We start from the raw sequence: 12,390 nt of genomic DNA on the forward strand, positions 1-12,390 counted from the left end.
TTGGTTGTTTAGCCACAGGGGCTGTTTGGTTGTTTGTATAAGGGCGAACCAGGCTTAAGCGATGCAGGCCCGAGCTGATTGGTTGCTTGAGTTAGCTAGTGGGCCTGGCCCGCGGGTGCAAAATAAGTTCACGAGCCAGGCTCTCGCGGTGCGGCCAAATCCATCGTTTCCGCCGAGTCGGGCTCACGCGGTGCACCAGTGATATCTTGGGAGATGTGCATAGAGAGAAAAAAATATGCAGCTAGCATCATCTACAGAGGCAACCAATCAAAGGCTCCAACTAGCCTGGCTCTATGAGTATAGCAACCACACAAAAGCACCTTGCATCCGGCAAACCTGGCCAGCTAGAGCCTGCCTGCACCTCCGATGCGAGCCAGGCTCCTCCGGTACTGAAACCAATCAGGCCCTACCGACCGCCCCATGCATCCCCGGTAAGCCCCCTTCCCGTTCCCGAGGCTTATCTCGGCGCAGGCGCCCGCCATGCCGCCGCCCCTCCATCCCCGATTGGGATTGCCCGCACGGTACGCGCTCGCGCGCGCACGTTACGTTGCCCCGTCGCGATCCCCCAACGGCTGGCGTCGTCGCCGGCGCACCGCGCGCGTACTTCCTGCCCCCATCGATCGGGTCAGGTGGCGTGCACGGGATGATGACCAGCTCGACGCTGCGTTCCCCCTAACCGCCTGCGATGGCGACCCGGCCGCGTAGTGCGGGAACAAGCTGTCGCGTCTCGTGACAACGATCAAGCCGGCTATGGTGGTTGCTGTTAGGACTAGGAAGAGAAAGGCCTGCATGCATGCTGATCGTAATCAAGAGGATGGCGAAAATAATGCGCTGTATTTGCTCCAGTTCGATAACACAAGTACAGTACAGTAGTAGTAGTAGGTACAGTATAGCACACGATGTGACGACGCATCAACTTGCAAAAAGAGAAAGGAATAGAAAGGGGGAAAAGAATCTTATTGAAAGCACCGGGACGGCAGCAGCAGCGGCGAGAGCGAGGGGGAGCAGCAACAGATCATCAACTCAGACGAGGCGGCGGCAGATGGTGACGCCGTCGGCGATGGCGAGCTGGCAGACCTCGACGCGGTCGTCGGCGGAGAGGCGGGCGTTGAGGTCCCTGATGGCGGCGGAGAACCGGCGGTCGAGGTCGGAGAGCGGCGTGTCGGGGGGCAGCGCCACGGTGCCCGCCCACAGCGTGTTGTCGTACACGATGGTGCCGCCCACGCGCACGAGGCGGAGCAGCTGCTCGTGGTAGCGCACGTAGTTGGGCTTGTCGGCGTCGACGAAGGCGAAGTCGAAGGCGCCCAGGTTGCGCTCGTCGGCGAGGAGCGCGTCGAGGTGGTCCAGCGCGGGGCCCTCGCGGAAGTCCACCTTGCCCGCGACGCCGGCCTTCTCGATGAAGGGGCGGCCGATCTCGTAGTACTCGCGGTCGACGTCGATGGCGATGACCCGGCCGTCGGCGGGGAGGGCGAGCGCGGTGGCGAGGAGCGAGTAGCCCGTGAACACGCCCACCTCGATGGTGTTGCGCGCGCCCATCAGCTTGATGAGCATCCGCAGCAGCTGCGCCTCGTCCGGGGACGACTGCATCAGCCCCCACTCGTGCTTGTCCGTCACCAGCCGCAGCTCGCGCATGCACTCCGGCTCGTGCGGCAGCACCGACGTGTCCAGCACGTACTGCAACAAGGAATTTCGTTAAGTTGCCGATCATCATCAGATCAAGAAACGATCGATCGATGCCGACCGGCCACGGCGTTGATCGGTCGGTCGGCTGGTAGCTAAGCTAGGTCGTCAGTCGCTGGTCGTCGTTACCTTGTAGAGGGCCTCGCTCTTGAGCAGCGTCTTGTTGCTGCTGTCGATGCCGGCGTGGACCCGGGCAATGGTGTCGCCGCCGGCCGCCATGCCTCTCTTCCTCTCTGGTGTCGCCGCCGGCTGCTTGCTTCCTGCCCGAGGTCTAGCCGGTGCTAGCTGCTGGTGGCTGGTGCTTGGTATGGTAGCTACTCTTCGCCCTCGCAGCGATACTCTATTTATGAGCTGGGAGTGAGCAGGGGTTGGTGTGATGGTGCCGCTGCCGCCCCTGTTGCCTAATTGCTCCCGCCACCATTGCTAATTGTTAACCTAATACTAACCTTTAACGAAAAAAGCAAAGCGCTCACCTACTCGTTCCTTCCTGCAAGCCGAAGAAATTTCGCCCCCCTTTTAGCTGCCGATTTGACCCACCAAACATGGCAACGTCTCATGAAACATTTACCTTTTCTTTTCTTTGCCTTTTGAATTGGAAGAGGAAGAGAGTCAAAAGACCATGGATGGAGGAAGAACGGAGCCCCCGTCGTTGTGGCAGCCCACGAACGCACACGACCCGAAGCTCATTCCCCTGCCGTTCTTTTCAAAAAAAAAAAAAACTAGAAGAAGAAGAAGCTCATTCCTACCACCGCCGCGCGCGCCACCTGCCGCGACCTACCCCACTCCGCCTGTCATGGATGCTGGAATTTTTTTATTTTCTAAAAGAAAGTGAATACATTTTTTTTTAACAAGTGGCCAATGGCTGCGCGTTGCTGGCTGGCGCGGTAGTTCCAGGAAGCGCAGGAGCCCGTCAAGTGGAGCACTTGGTTCAGGATTAAAAGCTCTGATCCTATCAAATTGTATGTTTGCACATCAATTAGAAGAATTAAATGTAGACTAACTATAAAATAATTGCATAAGTGAAGGCTAATTATCGAAACGAATCAATTAAGCATAATTAAATCATGATTTGACAATATTATGCTACAGTAAATATATGCTAGGTAGTAGGTTTAATGGATTCTTAATTATCGACAATTAGCCTCAACTTTTGTATTTAGTTTTGCAACTAATCCTTATTTAGTCCTTCTAATCGGCTACAAAAGAGAGGACCAAAGTTAAATTTAGAGCGTGTTTGGACTGTGGCCGCACTCTGGCACGCCACATAGTTGTGGCGGAGATTGTGACCGCCATACCCGCCTAACCACTACAGCATGACGAGTTGCGGCTGCGATCCAAATATCCCTACCTCTTTTTATTTTATCAAATCAAAACACCTCCTACCTCGCTGAGATGACAATGTGTCCGATGCAGATCTTATTTTTTTGTTTAGTCCGTCGATGATCATGGTAGATGGGGTTGGTGTAAGGTCAGTAGTGGACGATTTTTTTTTTTGTTGAAATGATTACGGGAGACGATTTTTTAGTCCTGCTGGACATGGCAGGAAGCAGGGATCAAAGCAGGCAAAAAAAGCATCAATAATGCGCGTGTTCTGTGAAGACATTCTTTACCGCTGCGTTAGCATCGCATTTCACGAGGGGATTATGCTAATCGGAGCACGAGATGTCGATCGGACTCGCGGAAAGGGGAAAAAAAAAGGAACGGCCGGCCGGGCTTCCCGGCGCCGCCGCGGGGTTGGCGCCGCCACGGCGCGCGCCGGCGGGTCACCCACCCGGCTGGCCGGGCCGCCCCGGCCCACCGGACCCGACGACAGGGACGCGCACCAGCTAGCCACCAGACAAGGCCACCAACTGCCTCCCTTCCCCGGCCATAGGCGACACGACGCAGGTCAATCGCCAGCCAGCCAGCCACTCCCGTGCGCGCCTGCGTACCTGCCCGGCGCCGAACGCGCGCGCCGTGCCGGCGGCGCAGAAGATAGTACGAGCGCGACAGCACATCGGCGGACGGCGGGGCCAGGTGGACCATGGCGCCGGTTAGGGTGGTCGACACGGAAGGGAAAACCGGTTTCTCCGGGAGTTCGAGGCTTGGCAACAGGGACGACAGCCGATCTGGAAATGAGGACCATTATCCGCTTCGATCATGGCCCCGTGCGTTGCGTTATCGTGTGGCGTTTGAACATATCTTAATTTGGTGCCGCCACTCTCTACTTCAGAAATGTCTTGTGACTTCTGTTGGATACTGGTTGGATCTATAAATTTGTATAAGTAGATAGTATAGGTCAATGTTCATGACAAATTTGTAAGTACATACTCCCTCCTTCCCCGTTTATAAGGCATGGTGGAACATGACACGGTCTTCTAAACAACACTTTGACCATTTATTTATCATATATTATATCACTTTTGATTATAAACTTATAATCATTGTAAACTATATTTGATTATGAATCCAATCATATGAAATTTGCATTATAAAAATAAAAATTTAATAGTCAAATTATTGGTCAAAGATGAGAAGGTTTGAATCTTGATATACGTGTATGCCTTATAAACAGGGAAGGAGGGAGTAATAGGTACCACGCACTACAATTTTTTTTTTCCGACAGGCACGAAGTAGTGTCTCGAGTCTGAATAAAGTTGAAGCATTTTTCAGGTTATTGGAACCATGTCACAACGCCATCCGATGCCTTTGAATTCAACTTTTTTTTTTGGTTCCCGCATTTTTGTACGGACCTGAATGCCCCTGCTGGTCGGCCGTTCATGTTTGTATATGGGCTTTAAATCATTACATGTGTGGCCGCCGTGGTAGAGGATCGGAGATTAAGATGATTGAGGCCACTTAGCCAAAATATCTTCTGGGGCTAGTAGTAAGCAAAGAACTAGTACCATTCTAGTACTACCCTAAGGAATTGTAATCCTCAGAGTCAACCATCTTAAATAGGCGAACTTTTTTTTTCAATATTTGTTGATTGAAAACCGAATCCATGCCAGCAATAAGGCCGAGACTAGACTACAACAATGGGCATGGTCGCATCGCATGCACCAAAATCCGTGCAAATATCGAGGCTGTTTGGCTGGTCACATGAACAGTGCGGCTTGGCTTATTTCGGCTTATTTCCTCTCACACAATCTACCAGCCGAGCACTATTTATTTTACCAGCTCAACAGCCTCATCTACTCTGTTTATTGTTTGCACCGTTCGATCGGGTACAGATGGTACCGGACGAGAACCAAACGCCCGCTTTCACCGTGTTTGGCTGCTAGGGAGTATGCTGCTTTGGGCTGCCGCTGCAGCAGCCAGCAGCAGCCGCGCCGCCGCCTAGCAGCAGCCGCGCCGCCGCCTAGCAGCCAGCAGCAAGCAGCAAGCAGCTGCAGCAGCTAGCACCCGAACACGGTGTTTCTCGTCGATCCGGAGTTCCGGACCCCAGGCATCTTTCTCTTTCCTATGCGGCTGTGCGTTCGTTGCCGTTTCGACTCGTACGGTCAGACGACCGGGCACGCAGCGACCAGCCGTGTCCTCCCACCAGGCTCGCCGACGGCGACGCGCGCGCGCCAACCCTGTAGCACCGCCGGTCTGGCCGTCTCCCCGGCCGCGACCTGAGCCGAGCCCGGCGCGGGCGCGTCGCCGTCCCAGACGCGGATAGGCGCCGCGGCGCCGGCTGGCGAGGCCGACACGGAACGGAAGAACGAGGAGAGGAGGACGACGAACTTGGGGTCTGGCTGACCGGTCTGAAACGAGGACCAGTGACCCGTCTCGATCTACTTGTCGACTTTCTCGTACGCGCTCGCCGGTTGCAATCATTGCGGTATCCATTCCCGCGACCGCGAGCGTGCGCGCGCATCTCCTATTCCAAGCTTCTTCCAGCTCGGACGAGTGGGTCAGACGGAGGTTTGCCGCCGGGCCGGCACGCACGCGTCTGCCCCACCGGCCGGCCACCGCCGCCAGATTCGCTGTCGTTTTCGAGCACCAACCCCGCCCACCGGCCCACCGGCCGGACCGAGGAGCAAACCCAGCCAGGCAACCACACCGCACCCGAAAGGCACTGTGCCGATCGACGAGGTACGAGGGTTCGGCGGCGCGTCCCCGATCGGTTGGCCCCGGATTGGGGCCGCGCGCCGCCCTGCTGGTAGGGGAAGTGCTCAAGTACTGCGATGCCTCGTCCCACGACCCGGGAACGCCGTTCCGATTCGAGGGTCGGGGTCGAAGAGGATCAGTGTCCCATTCAAAGTTGGATCGCGTCCTGGTTTGAAAAGGGTCGCATCCCCATTGTTTGCAGATTTAATTGGGATAAAAAGGTTAATGACAGTGGATTGGTATTGTTTTTGTTAGAAAATGAGCTGAATAAGTATAGCATGGTCTAAATGTACTCTTTTATACGTTTCTTATATGCTTGGGTAGATTAATTTCTTCATTAGTAGCACATATATAGTTTTTTGTTTTTATAAAGACACATGGACCCGAAGATATCGACCCCGATGAATTAGGGTCTCGTTCCACATAATAATTTATCGTTCCATAGAGGTATACCCCCTTCGTACCACAATTTTATAAAGTGACGACCCTCAACCCTCGACCCCGTTCCTCGATCCGGTCGACCCAGAAACTTTGTGACTATGGGTTGGATTGGATGGAGGCCACAACATGGGGCGTGACGTTTCGAACTTGCAATCATGCGCGCTTATGTATTTAACTTCGCATCATTAATTCGGTGAACATTTACTTTGAATTTTTCTTTTAGGCGTCATGGAGTTGTAGTGGTCATCAGAAGCAAGGGCTCCAAGGAATGAGTCTGTTCCACGGTCAGCTACGATTTTTCTTAAGAAAAAAAATGCTCGAGACCGTATGGGTATGGATAGGAAATAGGATAAGAAGAAAACCAATCAGCGTCAATACGTCATCGAACGCTCGCACTTGTCTAGATTGGTCGACGGACCACAATACCATTTCTTTAACAACTATGGACACTCAAATGCCGGAAGTTGTCAATTACTTTACCCACTTCCACTTAGCACTGAAAACATGATTCACGCCTTCACGGACTTGGGCCTTGTTTAGATGCACTCAAAATTCCAAAATTTTACAAGATTCTTCATCACATCGAATATTTGAACGCATGCATGAAATATTACATGTAGCTAAACAAAATAACTAATTACATAGTTTGACTATAATTTGCGAGACGAATCTTTTGAGTCTAATTAATCTATGGCGGGACAATAATTATCAAATACAAACGAAAGTGTTACAGTACTTTACACCCAAATTTTTTCGCATCTAAACAAAGCCTTGGTGACCTTACATCCAATCCAACCACCGAGTTTCTGAGCAATGCAAGTGACTAATGGGCAAAAGGAGAAAATTATTAAAAAAAACGTGATCCCGTCACCAAGCCAGAGAAAAAAAATGGAGTTTGGCCGAAGTAGACTATCTTCTCATTCTCGAAAAAGAAAAACACAATTTAGTTGGGACTTGGGAGTGCCATTCTGGGTGAATGCTATGACTTGAGTAATACTTTATAGCAACTTTTTCCTACGGCATATTTAATCACCTTTTGCAAGGCAGAAGTGGAGGCGAGAGAACATAAGAAAGCAAGGAGCGCGCTGCTGCAGTCAGAACTCAGATCCTGTTTGGATCCTCTAACTAATGATTAGCTTGGTAAAATTAGCTATTAGAGATCCAAACAGATCAGCTGATGAGGTATTAATTATCCCTCAGCTAATTTTTACTATAGTACTATTTCATTAGCTAACTGAACCCACATAATCCTAGCTAATTGTGTGTAAAGTCCTTTTTACCCCTGATCCACTCGTGGTGCTAGAAAATATAAGGGTAGCATGGTCCATTCATATTAAAATATAGCAATTAGTTGATGCATCCAAACACATCTAGCTATGTTTCGCTAGCTAATTTTTAGTTAGCTAATATAAACTATAATCAATTAGCTAGCTAATTCTTAATTGCGAAGGATCAACAGGGCCTCAGAAACTATAATAGAAACTATAAAAACGAGAAGTACAAAAGGTGTATCATGCTGCTACAACGAGAGCGCACGAACGAAGTAAGGCAGCATATAACTTTATGTCATGGTGCGCCATAAAAGGAAGGGATGCCTAACTTCGAGTCGAAGCAGAAGGGAATTTCCAGCTTCCACTGCAACCGACACAGAGGTTGCGTAGCTGCAGCCTGCAGGTCGATCATGGGCGGTCAGAAATGTAGTTGTAACTGAAACAGAACAGGCTATTTCATAGGTGGCCAATCGGGCCGCCTGGGCCCGGCACGGCCCGGGCCTAACTTGGCCCGGCCCAATTAGGGCTAGCCCAATGGGCTCGAATATTTATCTATGCCGGGCCGGTCCGGCCCACGTGCCCGAGGTCTCGGCCCAGAAACGACCCGAAAGCTATACGGGCTTTGCGGGCCGGGCCGACCCATGAGCCCATATAGTTATTTAACCATTTTTTAATGCAGAATTATCTCAAAATTTCAAATTTGACATAAAATTTATTGAAATTTTAACACATTCTTAAATTCAAATACTTTTATTCACACATACACATTCAAATATAGTACATATACACGAAGTTAATCGAGCTCATGGGCCTTAGCAGGCCTCCCTGCTCGGGCCAGCCCGCGTGCCTCTATCGGGCTAGCGGTTAATCGTGCCGGGCCAGGCCGGCCCATGGGCTGAGGGAGCGGCCCAGGCATGGCCCGACGCTCGTGCCGGGCCGGGCTTGTACCAGGCCAAAAAGTCGGGCCGTGGGCCGGCCCACGGGCCTCAAGCCGGATGGCCAACTATAGGCCATTTGCCCAACTTCGAACAGAGCCTGCAGTGACAGAATGATCCGAGATGGGGACTTTCAGAGCCTGCGGCAACCTGATTTCTCTCTGGAAATTTTGGCCCCGCACGCGATTCGCGTTCTGGACCCTATTTTACCCATTTTTTTATAGGTTTCAGGTTCGAATTATTCCATAGGAAATGGATGATGCAGTAATTCGTTTGGCGAGTTCAGATTCAGACGTTCAGCGACTTGAGTTCGAATGCTATTGCAATTGATGAAAGCGACGTTGTTATTCCAGTTCAGAGTTCAGGCACCACAACTACAAGGGCCGGGGCGTGGTCGCCGCAGGAGCCGGCCTGGCCATCACGCGGCCATCACACGACGCGGCGGCAGATGGTGATGCCGTCGGCGACGGTGAGCTGGCACACCTCGACGCGCTCGTCGGCGGAGAGCCCGGCGTTGAGGTCCCGCATGGCGGCCGAGATCCGCCGGTCGTGGTACGACAGGGGCGCGTCAGGCGGCAGCGCCACCGTGCCGTCCCACAGAGTGTTGTCGTACACGATGGCGCCGCCGACGCGCACCAGGCGGAGCAGCTGCTCGTGGTAGCGCACGTAGTTGGGCTTGTCGGCGTCGACGAAGGCGAAGTCGAAGGCGCCCAGGTTGCGCGCGTCGGCGAGCAGCTCGTGCAGCCGCTCCAGCGCGGGGCCCTCGCGGAAGTCCACCTTGTGCGCGATGCCGGCCTTCTCGAAGAAGGGGCGGCCGACCTCGTAGTACTCGCGGCTCACGTCGATGGCGACGACCCTGCCGTCGGCGGGGAGGGCGAGGGCGGTGGCGAGGAGCGAGCAGCCGGTGAACACGCCCACCTCGATGGTGTTCCGGGCGCCCATCAGCCTGATCAGCATCCGCAGCAGCTGCGCCTCGTCCGGGGGCGTCGCCATGTTCCTCCTGCATGCACGGGCACGCAGCGCGCGGCTACTGGTGATGATGAACAAGCTTGCAGAAGAGCAGCTGCAGCGGAGTGGGCACGCGTACCTCTCGTGCTTGTCGGTGAGGAGGCGCAGCTCGCGCAGGCACTCCGGCTCGTTCGGCAGCACCGTCGTGTCCAGGACGTACTGCACGCCGCCGCCAACGCGTCAGTGTCACCATGATCGGCGAGAACGAAGAATAATCAAACGGTCCCGTGATGGTTCGTTCGTGTGATCTAATTACCTTGTACAGAGCTTGGCTCTTGAGCAGCGTCTTGTTGCTGCTGTCGGTGTTGCTGTGGACGTTCGGTACCGTTACGCCGCCGGCGGTCGCCACGGCAGGATCGCCGCCTCTCCCTGCAGTATCCATGTTAGCTAGCACAGCTGACGGCTTCGCTCGTAGCGTGTGCTCTGCTAACCTGATGCCGTGGTGTCCATGTATAAAACCTTATCGTTGCCGATAATGTAAGTTTTTTGTGTTGCGATTCTACACACATCCACTCCGTGGATAACTCTTAGGCTTTGTTTGAATCTAAGTGCTAATAGATAAAAGTTCTACTAAATTTTGACACTAGCGTATCCAAACAGCTTCTAACAATGAATAATCTATCTGGGTGCTCGCTTGTAGACGCAACCTCGCTAGGCCAATCCACTGCCCGCCAGTCCGCTCTATATATAAACAGATAATGATGCATACTTTGGTTTCACCGTCAAGAAAGCCAATATTGCTTTTTTTAGATTAAGCAATAATGCTTGCTTTGAACATATTCATTTCTGAAAAGACCTGATCATCTTTGCTTGGTGAAGTATCGAATGTTTTTTTTTGCATGGAAAGTATCGAATGTTGATCGGCATCTACAACGCTCGTCCTTTTTGTCGTTGATGGTTAATTTGCAAAAAAAAAAACCCTTCGTTGTGCAAACCGACGGCAACTTCATCTCCGCGCGAATCGACGGCATCCGCTTGCTGTCCAAGAATCATCAGACGGTACCTCGCGCGTTGGAGCTCCAGTCCCAAGTCGCCGTCGACTCCGATGGATCCGCTGCCCCCGCTTTGCTCTGGCTCAATTTTTGGCACGTCTTTGCCAGCAAGTACCAGATGTGTGCCAACGGCCACGCGCCATCTGGCCAACCTTCCCCAGTCCACCTGCCGTCCGGCCATAGAGCCTCGCCCGCGCCGGGCTGCGACGCTCGCACCGGCTACCTCCCCACGCCGGCCGCTTCGCCCACACAATGGCTGTCCGCCCCAGGTTAACCATTTCGTTTTCCATGAAATCCCGGTGTTTAGCGGAAACAAAATTTCGTTCCGAAATTTCGGTAAATTTCGGTGAATTTTGACCGAAATTTGTTGAATTTTGAATTTGAAAATGAAATATACCGAAAAATACCGAAATTTCTTTTCCCGGTAACTAGCGGAAACAAAAAAAACCGGAATTTCGGCGAAATTCCACCGAAAAATTAAACCCTGGTCCGCCCGCGCCAGGCCGCGTTGCTCGCACCGGCCGCCTCGCCCAATCTGGCTGCCAGTGCCGAGCTACCGAGACGGAGAGAGAGAGATGTGCCGCGTCGCTCGCACCTCCGAGAGAGATTTCGAGACGGCGAGAGGAGGAACGAGACGCGTGAGTTCCGAGGGAGAGAGAGATTTCGAAGAGATAAGTTTGAGGTGTTTTTTCGTTTTTTTTCTTTTATTTTTTGGAATTCAGATTTTTTAAATCATATTGTCGGTACCCCAGGACTGGGGTACCCCCTCTTGCTGTGTCTAGGCAAGGATCTTGTAGTTATCCTTAACTACATCCAAACAGCCGGACCCCTGCGGTCCGGAGTCCTGTTCTCCCAGCAGCGGCCCGGACCGTTCCACAGTTGGGAAAGGTCCGGAGTCACCACGTGTTCCGGAAGAGGCAGAAACTCGTGCGCAAGCAGCCGGGGCTCCGGACCTCCCAAGGAGACCGGACCCCCGCAGGGTCCCGGACCCCTCATGGGGTCCCGGACCCCTGTATAGTAACCGGACCCCTCACTAAGGGAAGAGATCGACGCCCCGCGTCGGGGTGGTCCGGGGCCGCCACGTGTCTGCAAGACATGGCCGTTTGGGTTTCCATACCAATGTTCACCCACCATTGCATTTATTGCGGTAGGTGAACGTCTGCATTGATATAGCAGAAGCTGAGGCGTTTCATTGACCAGAGGATACTATTGATCGCGTATTACCAAGGCAGTGGAGCCGCTGGCGCCGCCCATACTGCGTCTGCCAGATGGATACGACGGCTCAGCTTCGCCCATTATGACGCTACATAATAGCCTCAGCAGGCCACGCCGCAAGCTACGCTACTCCAACGGGCGCCTAACTGACGGGACAAGAAAAGACCCCCCTGAGTCAGGAGAGCAGCAGTGTGCTTATCGGAGGAAAGATTCGCTACCACTGTAGCCACAGTCACGTTGGGCCCACCTATCGGGGCACCAACGTCCTATGTATCCGCTCCCCCTTGATCTATAAAAGGGGGGCGCCGCTAGAAAACCTCAGGCTGGGTAAGAGCCAAGGCCGGCGGAGGATAGATTCATACACACCACCAAGAACAATACATCTCCCAGTGGACGTAGGGTATTACGCTCCGGCGGCCCGAACCACTCTAAATCGTGTGTTCTTGAGTCCTAGTCCCAGCGTAGATTCAGCCCCATCGCCTAGTACTTCCCCGAGTACTCCCTCACGGGGAATAGGCGGGTGCGTTCCGCCACTCGGCTGTGGGTACCCCTAGAACCCCCACAACATTTTGGCGCCGTCCGTGGGGAAGAACAGGCGCTGACTGGATCTTCAGGCTTCTGGGGCCGTGTTCATCCTCTGCAACGACGAACAAGAAGATGAAGGAAGGCAGGGCCACACTCTCTCCACCTGTCTTGGCACCGGCGCGACAACGCCCTCGGTGCGGCGGCGCACGACAGCGACGTCTGCTGTGCGTCGCCACTGCGACACCTCGG

General features: G+C 53.3%; 2 protein-coding genes across 3 annotated transcripts; both read right to left on the bottom strand.

The window, feature by feature from the left end:
• Positions 1-815: 815 nt before the first annotated feature.
• LOC120678905 (tricin synthase 1-like) lies at positions 816-2,371 on the bottom strand. 2 transcript variants are annotated; one of them, XM_039960350.1, is made up of 3 exons: positions 2,249-2,371; positions 1,810-2,167; positions 816-1,674 (listed from the first exon to the last, which is right to left on the bottom strand). In XM_039960350.1, the coding sequence occupies exons 2-3, from the start codon at positions 1,897-1,899 to the stop codon at positions 1,024-1,026; spliced, it is 741 nt and encodes a 246-aa protein (XP_039816284.1). In that variant the 5' UTR covers positions 1,900-2,167; positions 2,249-2,371; the 3' UTR covers positions 816-1,023. The 2 variants fall into 2 exon arrangements, with proteins under 2 accessions (XP_039816284.1, XP_039816283.1); XM_039960349.1 differs by having other exon boundaries at positions 1,810-2,350.
• A 6,330-nt stretch (positions 2,372-8,701) lies between these two features.
• On the bottom strand, positions 8,702-10,085 carry LOC120680034 (tricin synthase 1-like). Its single transcript, XM_039961681.1, has 4 exons — positions 9,841-10,085; positions 9,666-9,778; positions 9,489-9,568; positions 8,702-9,401 (listed from the first exon to the last, which is right to left on the bottom strand). Exons 1-4 carry the CDS (start codon positions 9,857-9,859, stop codon positions 8,831-8,833), a joined length of 783 nt encoding a protein of 260 aa, XP_039817615.1. The 5' UTR covers positions 9,860-10,085; the 3' UTR covers positions 8,702-8,830.
• Between the last annotated feature and the right edge of the window lie 2,305 nt (positions 10,086-12,390).

Source organism: Panicum virgatum, chromosome 6N (assembly GCF_016808335.1).
Source record: "Panicum virgatum strain AP13 chromosome 6N, P.virgatum_v5, whole genome shotgun sequence".
Classification (NCBI taxonomy): domain Eukaryota; kingdom Viridiplantae; phylum Streptophyta; class Magnoliopsida; order Poales; family Poaceae; genus Panicum; species Panicum virgatum.

Bases quoted from the DNA above. Each gene is read 5' to 3' on its own strand.
- LOC120678905 (XM_039960350.1), bottom strand. From the start codon at position 1,899: ATGGCGGCCGGCGGCGACACCATTGCCCGGGTCCACGCCGGCATCGAC. The intron at 1,675-1,809 runs GTAACGACGACC...TCCTTGTTGCAG, and splicing joins AGAGCGAGGCCCTCTACAAG to TACGTGCTGGACACGTCGGT.
- LOC120680034 (XM_039961681.1), bottom strand. The intron at 9,569-9,665 runs GTAATTAGATCA...GGCGGCGTGCAG, and splicing joins AGAGCCAAGCTCTGTACAAG to TACGTCCTGGACACGACGGT. The intron at 9,402-9,488 runs GTACGCGTGCCC...CCGTGCATGCAG, and splicing joins CTCACCGACAAGCACGAGAG to GAGGAACATGGCGACGCCCC.